We start from the raw sequence: 13,162 nt of genomic DNA, 5'->3' as shown, positions 1-13,162 counted from the left end.
AAGCTGGGGAAGACATCAAGCCATCAGAAAGCAAGGCAAGGCTAGTCTGTCCTCTCAGTCAGAAAAATTGCCTTGGATAGGTGTGTCCCTAGGCAAAACAGAGCAGTGGTGTGCAGTTTCATTTAGCAGGACCTTTGTGGCCAGTTGGACACACATCCCAGGAATCCCCATGAGATCAAACATCTCCAGTGCTGATTTTTTTCCCTGCCTTAGCTTCAGCTAAAGTTTCCTTATTTTTCCGAGGACACTTATTCGGTGTTCCATATTTAACTTCCCACTGCCATGCAAGGAGTTCAAACCACATAATAGCATTTGCTCTCTTCATCATTTTGCTGAGTTAATCCAAGATTATTTAAGCTGTTTCTCTGCCAGCTACAGGCTGCTTAGTGTGTGTTGAATTTGGCTCAACATGTATAGCTCATTGACCCACCCTTTCTAAGGCAGAAAAAGGAGAATGGGTGTCTCCAACCATTTTAAAACCCCTCCTGCTTCAGAATACAACGACAGAGTTTGGGGTTTTTTGTGAGGAGTGTGTGCTCTTGGGTTATGGACTGGAATAATCAATATTCTCTTTCCTCAGACACAAAAATCCTTCCAGATGTTGAAAACACTCAGCTGCTTTCTGAAATAATGATTTAGGGAAACATTTTCCTGTACAGTTTTCCTAAGGTTCTCACATATTTATTCAAGATTTTCAGCATCATGCATTCAATTAGCTGACTCTCTCATCAGCAGTAATACGGGTAGAGAGGGAGAATGCTGAAGATTGGATGCAATTGCATTTTACTTTGGATCCCCAAAGATAGCAATAAAGCAGTGGAACAGCTGGTACAGATTTAGAATGTCTTGGTATGCAGGAGTTTGCCAAAGAAAAGAAGTGCATAGTATAAATCAGGATTGGTATTGTCCTAAGAAACCAAAAAAAGCCCTCCTTCAGACTATTAAGTAAAATTTAGGTGAATTTCAAATCTTCTTTTGGGTATCTCTGACAACATATCTAAAATGGCTTTAGATATTTATACTTGGAATTGTTTCCAGAATGATGTTCTAATGTTGAGTTTGCCCTTGTGCAGTGCTCTAGGACCTGTGGAATGGGGGCTTTCTGGAGACATGTGGAGTGCAGCAGCAGGAACACATCTCACTGTCAGGACATGAAAAAGCCTGATCCTGCAAGGAGATGTTATCTCCGCCCATGTGCTAGCTGGAAAACAGGAAATTGGAGCAAGGTAACTTCATTCAGAGCTGTGTATGAACAGTATGCTTGCAAATTTCAGTGGGTATGAAACTCTAAATACTTCATTTTTAAAGCAATTATTTACTCAGTGAATGCATACATGATTCCCAGTTGACCACTCAGCACTAATTCACTAATTTCCTGACCAAGTTATATCTGGAAACACATCTGCTGTGAATTTTGTTCTTCCTGTGGTGGGTTGTGCTCATTAACTCTTGCATCTAGAGCCAAAGCAGGACTCACTGCTCGTGTTCTATGGAGATGACGGGGCAAAGCTCTACTCAGTTACTTGTGGCATCTTTTTAATCTTTGCCTCTAGGAACATATCCTAATTTTAAGAAGCAGTGGGAATTTGGGGAAGGGAGTTGTCATGTTCCTACTCACCCTTGTCACCATGTACTGTCTCTTGACATGGTTTGTTCCCCATTCACATAACCTCTAAGTCTGCTCTGTGCAGGATTCTGTTTGGTCCTAGTTTTGTACCCATGGCCTTTCAAGGGACAGAAGAGTGTCCAGGGTGCTAAGTGGAACCCAAAGAATTGTGCTTGAGTCCATTTTGATATTTAGAGCTGTGTGAAGAGCACCTGGAAGGACTTAGGTGACTTCTTGAAGCTTAATACATTTTGTCTTCATGCAGTCTGAAAATTGAGTTTCAAACCAGGGGTTATTTTGCAAGACTAAAAACAGATAAAGTACAAAATTTTGTTCTAAATATTGTTGATTTAATAAGGAAAAAGATAGGTGTCTCAAATTTAGGCAGTATAGATCATTTCTGTGGACAATGTTGTTGCCATTGGGCTAGAGGGCAGATTGATACAAATAAAAGGTTATAGTTACAAAGCCTGTGTTATTATTGAACTCTTAGACATAAAATTGATTTGTACAGGAATTACATGCCTCTTTAGAAAGTTCAGGAAAGGCCAAGGCTTTACATAACTACATTTAAACCTTTGAAATTAATTTTAAGAGATACATAGACATCCTGCCCTCCCAGCTGCAGGGCAATTTCACCTTCACTTTTTCTTGATAAATGTCATTGCTCTTGCAACTGATGAATGATGGCCGTGTCACAAAAAATAGCTACCAATCAGGTTTAATGATAAAATACAACAGGAAGTAAATTTTTTAAAATGTCAGCCCAGTTACGAAACAAGTTTGAGGCAAGGGGCTTCTCCTATCAGATTTGTATTACCCTACATTTTTTCCATCAAGTGAACTATACAAACCTAATTAAAGTTTCATATATTAAAAAAGGTTAAATTATGCTTGCTTTACGAGTGCCGATTGTTTTTTGTTACTCATTGCAAATATTTTGAAGACATGTTGTCACAGCAAGATGTCTGGGTTCCCTGATAGTGCAGTAGACCTTTTTCTGTTTTCTACTCTCACTAATATTTCCCCTCCCCTAAAAGAAAGGTGCCTCAGACTAAATCGTCTGTCTTTAATGGCAGATATAATTTCCTTATATCTTGAGACTGTTGTACTCAGTTTCTTACGGAGCGACTTCTGTCCACTCCTGTTTCTATCCAGAGAGACAGAAACCTGTTCTGTGGACAAGAGTAAGGAGTCCCTTTCCATCCATTCTTCATCTCCTAGGAGAAGTATTATGTTCAGGTTCCTTGCTCAACTAAAGGATGCTTCCTTTTACTAAAGGAAATCAGCATCAGTTGCTATTGCATCGTAGTGGTAAAGTGAAAGGTGTTCTGAGAAGCTTTCTGAGAAGTGGTGCAGTTGGAATTGGCTTTAATTCTGATTGAAGACAAAACATGTATTTTTCCTTATCCCTGGGGTAGCAAATTCAGTTCTTCATCAAGAGCAGGAGAGGTCCTGAATTTTGGTGCTTGGAGACAGGACCTGGTGATGCTGCATGAGGCTTGGAAGAAGCTCTGGTTAGAAAAAGGAGACTGGAAGGGTTCACTTAGCTCCTCAGCAGAGCTCCAAGCTGGGCAGTGATTTCACAGGCTGTGGGTGAGGCTCAGGGTGCCTCTCTCTTCCCTCCCAACTTGTCAAACTGAGGCTACTCTTGGGGTATGAACTGTCCTGGTGTCATGGAGGTGCAAGGAAACTGAGGGTGGGAACTGCTACTCACTTGCTTCCTTTCTCTGGAGCAGCTAAGGAACTGACAATATCCCTGCTTACGGAATCCAGTTTTTTGTATTTATTGCATTATGCCTCTTTCACTATGACATTTTTGGATATAGCTGGCAAGAGTTTGCAATTAAATATGTATCCACTTTCGTGTTCCGGGCTGCTGTGAGGAAAGCCACAGCGTTTAAGCCTCATGGCAGGTTGGTGTTACAGTAACCTGGAAATTCCTTCTGTTCAGGATGCTCTAGCTCAGGCTGTCCTCGTGCTCTGTGACTGGGGAAGGTACAGCCCCTCAGTGGGGCTCATCATGTGGAGATATGTCCCCCTCTGTTTTGTGTACAGTGCTCTGTGAACTGCAGCGGAGGCTTCAAGACCCGAGATGTTCACTGCATTGATGTTGGGGAAAAGCGGCTGCTCAGGCCTTTCCATTGCCAGTTACTCGGCTATAAACCACAGCTCAACACCAGCTGTAACACAGCACCTTGCTTGCAATGGCATGTGGAGCCCTGGAGTGAGGTACTGTTCCTTAAAAGAAGCTTTGTGAGTCAGCAGTCTGCTTTCAGGTAACCGCGGCCGTTGGATCCCGTGCTGTCAGGTAAAATTGTGCTCCAAGGAAGACATGCAGCTGGTGAGTTCTCGTGCATGGCTAGCTACAGCAAAAATTAGCACAGGTGTTCATAAGGCTTCACAAAATCATTCTTACAGCTGGAGCTTTAAATTACCATGTCCTGAAGGGGAGAAGCAGATGGCCTGGAAGAAAATTGGTTGTAGCTATCCAATTGTATTGGTAAATGTGGTTCATTTAGATGAATCCTTTTTGCTGCTGTTTTAATCTTGCCTTCTCATTATGGCAAATTTAGAATGTTCTTTACACTTTTGGACTGAAATTTCATGGAGCAAAGGCTTACACCAGACTTAAGATAAATCTGATTTCTGGGTCCCTTTGTAATGCAAGTCTGGGCCAACCAACTCAGAGGCAGCCAGGCATATATTTAAGTCAGCTAAAGCATGTGGCCTGATCATATTTTAGAATTTAACCCCACTGAAAGCAGCTCTGGAGAATGTGTCAGGATGTTTGCAGCCCTGTGGACCTAATGCTTTGGGATTTTAAGGGAGGTGATTGCATTTTACAGAGCACTAACAAATCACACCTGGAGGAGACCCGGGTGCTGTCAGAGCAATCAGCAGGGGAAAAAAAATAAAAAGAACAGAATGATTTCATTTGTTTGCCACTTAAAATACTTTATAAAAACACTAGTCTAACCCTGAAAGTTGTCCTCATGCTAAGGACACTTTGAATGAGGACAAAGAAGAGATTCATTTATCAGATGTCAGTGAAATTGTTCCGTTCATAGGGGTGCAATTCCTTGTAGGACATTAACAATGCATTATTCAAAGTATATTTGATACCTTATTTCAGATCAGAGTATAAAATACTTTGTGTATTTCAAGCAGACAGTGAAAAAATAGTAAAAAAATAAGTGAATAAGTAATTCTAGAATGTGGACAGAAGAATGTTTAAAAATAACCTGGGTCTCTATCTTTGTATGACACTTTTACTGCCAAAGAGGTCAGTTGTTGTATGGATTGAATTTTAATGTCCCCAACCACCTCATAAGACATGAGATGCTGCATCTTATGTACTCGTGTCTTCGGTCAATGTTACAGATTAATCCTGCTGACATATGGCCTCTACTTTAATTCTTGTTAGAGATGCTGCTGGTGTTGGTGATGTTGATGAGCAGTTCTGTATTGCCTGTTCTATGTAGCCACTCCTGCTCTGCCCTTTAGTCCTTGCAGTGGTATGTGCCAGGAGCAGCTTTTCCCCATGTAGCAGCTTCTTCTCAGTGTCCTTCCAAGCACATGGAATAAGTGTCTCAGTGCAGAGCATTTCTTCATGTCTGCGCTTTAAGACTTGATGTGCGGGCAAGCCTGTACATCTTTCTAAACCCGTGGGCCTGTCACCCTGGGTCCTTGTTATCTGTGGCCCCACATTTCTAAATGAACGTGTCCAACCATCTTTGTGGTCTGTTTGTGGTTTTCTCATCCTCTCCCACCCCTGACTGTGCCCCTCTCTTGCCAGTGCTCCAGGACGTGTGGTGGTGGCCAGCAGCAGCGGCGCGTCTCCTGCCCACGGGAAGGGCACTGTGACTGGGCCAAGAGACCTGCTGCCGTGGCATCGTGTCACAGGCAGCCTTGCACTCAGTGGGTGCACCAGGCCTGGAGCCCGGTAGGATTCCCTTTATTTCTGGTGTATTTTTTGTCATGAGTTGGCCATATTCGGTCATACTGTCCACTTGTCTCTGAACCCCAGCACCTGTGGCAAGTGCTTCTTATGCACAGCTGAAGCTGCAAGAGAAGAACTTCTGAAAATATTCCTGAACATTTTATAGCCAGCCTGTGTCCGTTCCTTCAGGTGACAGATAATGTAGCTTCTGTTTTTTGTTGCTTTATTAGATGTCATTGGAAGTCTGGAATCTTTTATCTCGTCTAAGAACAAAGGGGTTTTACCATTAACATTCTTCCTCTGCACATTTGAAATTTTCCACTGTTAGAGGCTATTGGACAGGATCAGATGATCCTCAAAACAACTTTGGGAAATTTGTGTACGTGCCCACACAAAGAGAAATTCTGAATTTTGACCAATAGTCTCCTACTTAGTGCCTGGAAATCTTACTAGAAAATATGAGGTGTATCTTTGGGGAACCTTCCATTATCTGCTATACATATTTATCTATTTCTATACAGATTTATCTATAAAGAAACTAGTAATAATAAAATCTAATAAACCTTTCCCTCCAGTTTCCTTAATAAACATTGCATACATTACAAGTACTCTTGACAGCATAATGGAACATTGAAGGAATGCTAAAAGAAGGAGCCACAGATCAGGAAACATTGGTGTCTCATTTAACACAGAAAATTCAATTAGTTGGTTTTAACACAAAGCCATTGGATAGGACATGACTATAATGTAATGTGGAGTCAGTGTAACACTTAAATATGGAAGTGAAACACATAAAATAAGTAGCAGAGTACCAAACATTGTAGCAACTATTTTACTTATTTATTAATCCCATATTGATGTATTAATTGTTAATTTTACTTTATAAAAATATTTTAAACATCAATATGAAGGTGTTACAAGAATAGCTAAGATCTTTCAGTCTACCTCATGCCAGTACTGTTGTGCTTCATGTACAAAAATACACATTAGAAAGGGGATAATTTGCAGAAAAATTACAGAGGTTCTACTCCTGTCTTCATCTCTTGTGCTTTTTTAGCTGACATTCTCTATCTTCTGAATTCTTTATCTTATTTATCTGCTGGCACTATTTATCTGTAGAGAAAAAAAATTTAAAACTAACTTCTCAGATGCTCTGGGAAGTCCCAAGGATTAAGTACATTTACAGAAGGGTACAGGAAGATATTTTAAAAGTGTTTTGTGGCCTTCTGTGTGCAGCCAGAACAAGCAGCTGGCAGTTCTTTTGTGGTCATAAAGAAAGAATAACCTCTGTTTAAAAGCCAGGAAAGAAACAAAACCTTGTTGGGCTTTTTAAAAAAAATCTTAGCATGGTCATTTATAGACCTAACGTTGCAATTGATAATTCATGTTTAGCTTAGATAGTCAGAAAACACAGGAAGCAAAAACTGTCCTAATTTGTACGAATTTGGTTTATAAGTCTCTTCTATTCTAGGACTGGCATTGCAAGTCAACCTTTTTGTCTGTAAAAAACAGTCCTTTCCCCCCATTTACACATTCCAACATGCTGTATTTATACTATTTACCCTTTACTGTATCCTGCCAAATCTGGCCAAAATGCACCACGGGGGTGTCTGGATGGAGCATGCAGTACACAGAGTACTGTAATGGCATTGCTTCTGGATCACAAGGCAGTTTTAGCTTCCTGTCACATCACAGCTCAAATATTGCCGTATTTCCATGTTAAAAAAATGACATATGTTAAAATTACTCTTTCAGTGTGCTGTTTCTTGTGGAGGGGGCATTCAGCAAAGAACTGTGAAATGCATGAATACAGAAACTAATGAAACTGAAGATGACAGTATGTGCCTGAATAAAGCCAAGCCCACAAAATACCAGAAATGCAATCTGCAGGAGTGCAGGAAAAATACAGGTAGAGTAATACACATGCATGAAACAGTTTTCTCCATTTCTTCTGAGATTCTGCAAAAACTGGGAGCTGACTCAATCTATCAGCTTCTTCTGAGTACCATGGGCTCAGTAATTACAGGTCACCCTGGCCTGCTATTGCTCAGTTGCTCTGTTGGCAGAACCACAGTGCTGTCTCTTCCAGCACTTCTGGCCTTATATTGCCATGATGGGGAGCTTGCATCCCTAATTTGTGATGACACAACTAAATTAGTAGGTCTGACTGTATTGGCCTGTTTCAGGTCATTCAGGGTGCAGTGAGGACTGTGGAAGGACACACAGTAAGTCCGAACAGTTGCCATTTCTTCAGATAGATCCTTCTATGGAAGCTGTAAATTCTGGACTGGGAGTACAAGCAAGCAAATTCTTACAGACACTGTAAAAAAATCAGTGTCCCACAGGATGAGATTGTCCAAAATCAAGAGGTGGAGAGAAGTGCTCTTGTAGTCAGGGTGTCCTGTACCTCTGTCCTTCAAGGGCCCAAGAACCGGCTGTGTACATGATTAATTGCCCAAAAAAAGAGGCATCAGGGGAAGGGGGAAGCTTTCAGAAGGAATAACGTTTTTATGAGCAGTCTGTGTACTGCTGCATCCAGGAGGTACCCTCAGATAAGAACAGCAACATCTCACAGCCCTTCAGAAAAACTTCCAAAAGCCTTTTGGAAGCTGATTTTCCCCATTAGTCAGTGCTAAGGGTCTAATTTGACAGTGAGACAATGGTTTGAATCTGGAGGGCAGTGCAGATCTGACATGCTCTTGAGAGTGATGTGTCACTCCTGCTGCTGTTCACAGAATTTTAGCACATGTTTTGCCCTGGGGTGGATTGCTCTGCTTATTTCCTGTCCCTCTCATGTTCAGAGAGACAAACTCAGATAAATACTGCCTACACTCATTAGTAATAGTTACTTCTGTGAATAAAAGTTCAAGTGGCCCATAAAACATTATAAATGCCCTACTGGGTAAGCACCGGTCCATGCACCCACCCTTATGTCTCCAACAATGGCATTAGAAAGTGCTGCTTAGCAGGAATGCAGGAGGTTGGTGCTTTCCTGGGATTCAGTTCCATGATAGTCCTTCAGCATTTCCAACCAACGTTATGTTAGGACTATTAAAAGTTCTCCATGTAGTGCCCTTTTATTTAAACTTTCATTAATATGTTGCAACTCATTTTGATGCTGTGGTGCTGTCCGCATCCACACTCTCCTGTGGCAGCAAGTTCACCGAATCATGGAATCATCAAGGCTGGAAGAGACCCTCAAGACTCTCCAGTCCAACCATCCACCCAGCAGTGCCCCTGTAGCTCCTGAACCACTGAAACACCCAGTGTCAGACCCAGATGCCTCTTGAACACCTCCAGGAATGGTGACTCCACCAACCTCCCTGAGCAGCCTGTTCAATGCCTGACTGCCCTAACAGTGAAAAAATGTTATCTAAAGCTAATCTGAACCTCCCCTGTCTCAGCCTGAGGCTATTTCCTCTTGTCCTCTCGCTGTGGGTGTGGCAAGATAGGCTGACCCCCACTTCACTGCAGCCTCCTTTCAGGTAGCTGTACAGGCCTGTAGTTCCCTGAATCATCCTTCTGACCCTCTCGGAGGTGGGCATTACATTTGCTGATTTCCAGTCAGGTGGAATTTCTCCAGGACTACTGGTAGGAGATTGAGAGTGGTTTGGCAAATTCTCTCGCCAGTTTCCTCATTATTCTGGTGTAGGCACCATCTGGGCCCATGGACTTGTGAGTGTCTTAATTGGAAAAGCCTGTCCCTAACCATCTCCTCCTGGATTATGGAAGCTTCTTTCTGCTTCCCATCTCTAACTTCCAGCTCTGGGGGCTGGAAATCCTGAGGACACTCATTCTAGAGGTTCACAGCCTGGTGTGAAAAAAACTGCTTTCATCTGTTTTAAACTACCTTTTTACAAGTTTTCATTGAGTTTCCCCCATTGCAGTGTTGAGGGATTTGCTGAAGAACAGCCTTACCAATATACCATCTTCCATCTTTTGCACACTTTGTCTTCTCACAGCTGAGGACCTGCAGTTTCTAATATCTGCTTAAATCTGGCCCATCTCAGTCCACTGGAGCTACCACAGACCTATCACCATGGTGGTACAGACAGCAGCAGTCCCTGCCATATTCTGATGCTGCAGGGATCAAAGGATAGCCAAGCTGAACATGCATGTGCATGTGCATTGTCTGCACTCTCCTGCCAGCCCATGCTTGTCTTGGGGGCAGTTACAAGAATGCAAAAGTACCAGATTTAAATCATTGTGGCCAGGCTTTCTCTGGCAGTCCTTATCAGCAGAAAAGTCAAATTGGAAAACATAGATCAGCGGTATCTGCCATGAAAGTAAAGTCTCACTGACCAGTCATGAGTGCTATGTTTTCCAAAACAGAAGGTCATGTGTTCACTAAAAGATCCTAGAATTTCAGTGGGAGGTCAAGCTGACCCATAATACAAGGGAAGAGAAAGCCACCATAATAAGACCCCTAACAGACAGGACTATCTGCCATAAAGCAGTTCAAAATTCTAGAAATACAGAGTGTGTCAGCAAAATACAGTTAATTCTTGTCATCTTCTTCACAGGGCTGCCCTGCAGCAAAGATCAGCTGTCAGTTCACTTCTGCCAGAGGCTGAAAGGCATTGGCAAGTGCTTGCTGCCATCAATACAGACTCAGTGCTGCTTCACGTGTAGTCAGCCCCGAGTTCAGAGCAAAGCAAGACATGGGGATCAGCGAGGCTTCAAACAACAAAATTACATTAAATCTAGAAGAAAACCACCTCAAAACTAAGAAAACAACAACCAAGCAGCTTGGCACTAGCTGTTTTATTTTTGTTTCCTTGAACAGAGCTTCTGTTTACAAGTTTTGCATTCCTTATTTTTTTCTGAACCATCCAGCATATATGGAAATATGTGATCCAAACTGGGAAAGCACATCACCTAGGGTTATCAGTCATAATTTACTGCTTCCATTTTTTCTCTGTAATAGTCAAAAATTTTAATGTGATTTTCAGTGTACCAGCAGCTAGTACTTAGGCATGCATAGACACTAGGAACAGGCTTGCAAGAATTTTTTTGATTTTTTGTAATGAATGTTTAACTTGTTCTTCCATCTCTTTTTCAAAACCCACTTGAAACACCAGCACTGTTTACTCAAGAGTGCTTAGTGAAGGTGGCCCTTGGGGCAAGAAACACATACCTGTGCCATGGGTCAGTTCTCTTTATGCTCTCTTGCCTTTCTTTTCTAGGAATCAAGGTGAAGTGGCAGTGTTTCTCTAAATTCATTGCTTACTTAATAAACTTAAAAGCAGTGTTTTGTAATATCTGATTATGATAGGCAGGATGTATTGAAACTTGTTTTTTCAGGAGAAAAAAATCTTTGCTTAGTACTTGACTGAACCTCTAAAGGATACCTCAGCCATAACCTGTTCTTGACAGTTTTCTTCTGCTACAAATTTCTTGCTGTAACCTGAAAAGCCCATAAAATGTAGGATGTTAAGATCCCAAATATGTTTTAAGCAGAATTTCTTGGTACCACAAAAACCAGGACATTTGCATCTACCACCTTAACAGTCATAGAATCATTTAGGTTGGAAAAGACCTTTAAGATCAGCAATTCCAACCTCTAACCCAGCGCTGTCAAGTCCACCACTAAACCACTCCCCTAAGTGCCATATCTACGTCTTTTTTGCACATTTAGGGGGAAAAACAACAATATCTTTTAGACAGTTTTATACATTCCATCTGATAGAAAAATTTCAGTATAAAGAAAAATTTGATTTTGCAGATCTTTTGCTAGACAGGCAATAACATTCTTATGTATCATCTGTAGTTCCTCTCCATTTAAAATCAACTGTCCAAGGCCATTTGAGATTAGATAAGGCAACCAGCTCAAGACTGTTGCCAGTCTCTATAGCTGCAGGTATTCAGACACAATTGGTACATGTCAGCAGCAGGTACATAAAAAGCTGTCAGTAATTTGATGGACCATAAAGGTTGTACCAGCTTGTTCTGCAGCAAATATTTAACCTCAGAACTTATCCTTTGGAAAAGGTGGTGTTCTCTCTCTCTTGACTTCTCACTTCCACAAATTTTATGTTAGTGGTCAGCTTCATTTAGTGTAAGAGTGTTACAGCTGCTGAACAGAGGAGCCAGGAACCTTCCCTGTAGTGGTTTCCACTCTTTACAGCATGAAGAGTAAAGGAGTCACATAGTGAGAAAGCAAAAGAGTTCTAAGCTGATATAGGTAAGGACAATTGGAAGTTGAGTCTTTTGCATTTAAAAACTGTAATCTTTCTGTTCTTTGACAAATTAAAAAGAAAGGAAAGAGCAGTGAGCTGGCCCAGCTAAACAGTTTTGCTAATTTCATGTTAACTTATGTATGGAATTCAGCTTTACAGACTTAAACCTTTCCTGCAGCTTCAAATGTGGCATGCAGGCATTTCAGCTGGAAATTACCCATACTACGTTTTGAAATCAATTTTACACCATCAGCATAAAGGAACTGGAAACTCTGTAGTTCACACTGCTGTTCAGTGATAGAGCAATCATGCCATCCAGGATCTCCCAGCAGAGCATAGGTCCCCAGTCACAAGTGCACTCTACCACCTCACTCACAGCAGACTTTTCCCACAGTGTAAATCCATAATCATGGATCAGAGGGCTCCTGGGTCAGCAGTCTGAGGCCCAGAGTAGTGTCTGCATACCTCGGGCCTCAGGCATGAGGGCACCTCTAGTCAAGTAGCATATCTGTTTTGCTAGTGAAGAAAATGCTAAAACAGACTTCAGGGAACCAAGAACAGACCTTTTGAACAAAGCTGGGCATTTTGAAAAGAGCTGGACAAGAGCAGACATTTAGAATTCAGTAGGATTTAGACACTTTGGTTCTTCTGTCTTTTTCGAAAATCTCAGATTTGCACCCTACTTACCTTACAATTTCAGATTGTAGTACAGGGAAATGCACATTTTATGCAGTATATGTGAGACACATAGTCATGAATCCAAGTGTCACTATGATTACAGAACTATGACTAACAGTAGCTTTTTTTCTAGACAGAAAGTTAATAAAAGTATTTCAGCCTGGCTATAATGTATTAACCTAGTGATGGCCACGAGTCAAATTGTCATTTTTCCAAGGTTTGTGTCCTTTCACTAAGGACTTACTTCTTCACTTGAAGTCTCTGGGAGTTCAAAATATACAGCATGGTAAGGTTGGATTTATTTACCTCTGTGATGGCAATATAACCCCAGTTTTAGGTGCTGATTAAACAAAATTCACTGTTAGAAGTGTGGTGCTAGGGTAACAGACATGGGGATGACTTGCAATGGTGCATGTGTGTGCATGCACACACTCTTAAAATAATATATGTCTGTGGTGTTGCTGGCCAATGCCAGACATGATGCTTTTTAAGTTTCACAGTTTGCTTCTCTCCTTCTGGGGACCCTTTGAGCAATAGAAATCTGGGCAGTTCTTACTCCTCTGGACACAGAAGTATTGAATCATGTGCAGGAGCAGAGGTGATTCAGGAGGGGTTTGGGCAGGGCTCAGGCTCAGGCTGCATGGTGTAGAGCAGTTCCCTGACAGCCAGACAGCCTGGACTGGTGGGCAGTGCAGATGCTCCTCACATTCCCAAAAGCATTCTGGAGAATTTGGGCGGGACAGAGTTCCCTGTCAG

The 13,162-nt window shown here is 41.7% G+C and overlaps 1 protein-coding gene across 1 annotated transcript in view; it reads left to right on the top strand.

The window, feature by feature from the left end:
• The window catches only part of ADAMTS12 (ADAM metallopeptidase with thrombospondin type 1 motif 12), a gene marked incomplete at both ends in the record, with an annotated part of 140,753 nt that extends 130,475 nt beyond the window's left edge, over positions 1-10,278 (top strand). Inside the window, 5 exons of the mRNA XM_084225838.1 lie at positions 1,074-1,226; positions 3,665-3,838; positions 5,406-5,552; positions 7,305-7,458; positions 10,073-10,278. Of these exons, the coding sequence (XP_084081964.1) occupies positions 1,074-1,226; positions 3,665-3,838; positions 5,406-5,552; positions 7,305-7,458; positions 10,073-10,278 (834 nt within the window). The remainder of the gene's footprint in view (positions 1-1,073; positions 1,227-3,664; positions 3,839-5,405; positions 5,553-7,304; positions 7,459-10,072) is intronic.
• Positions 10,279-13,162: the final 2,884 nt, after the last annotated feature.

Source organism: Fringilla coelebs, assembly GCF_963513975.1.
Source record: "Fringilla coelebs genome assembly, chromosome: Z".
NCBI lineage: Eukaryota > Metazoa > Chordata > Aves > Passeriformes > Fringillidae > Fringilla > Fringilla coelebs.
The sequence above is the reverse complement of the archived record's forward strand: the minus strand, read 5'-3'. Positions and strand labels throughout refer to the sequence as shown.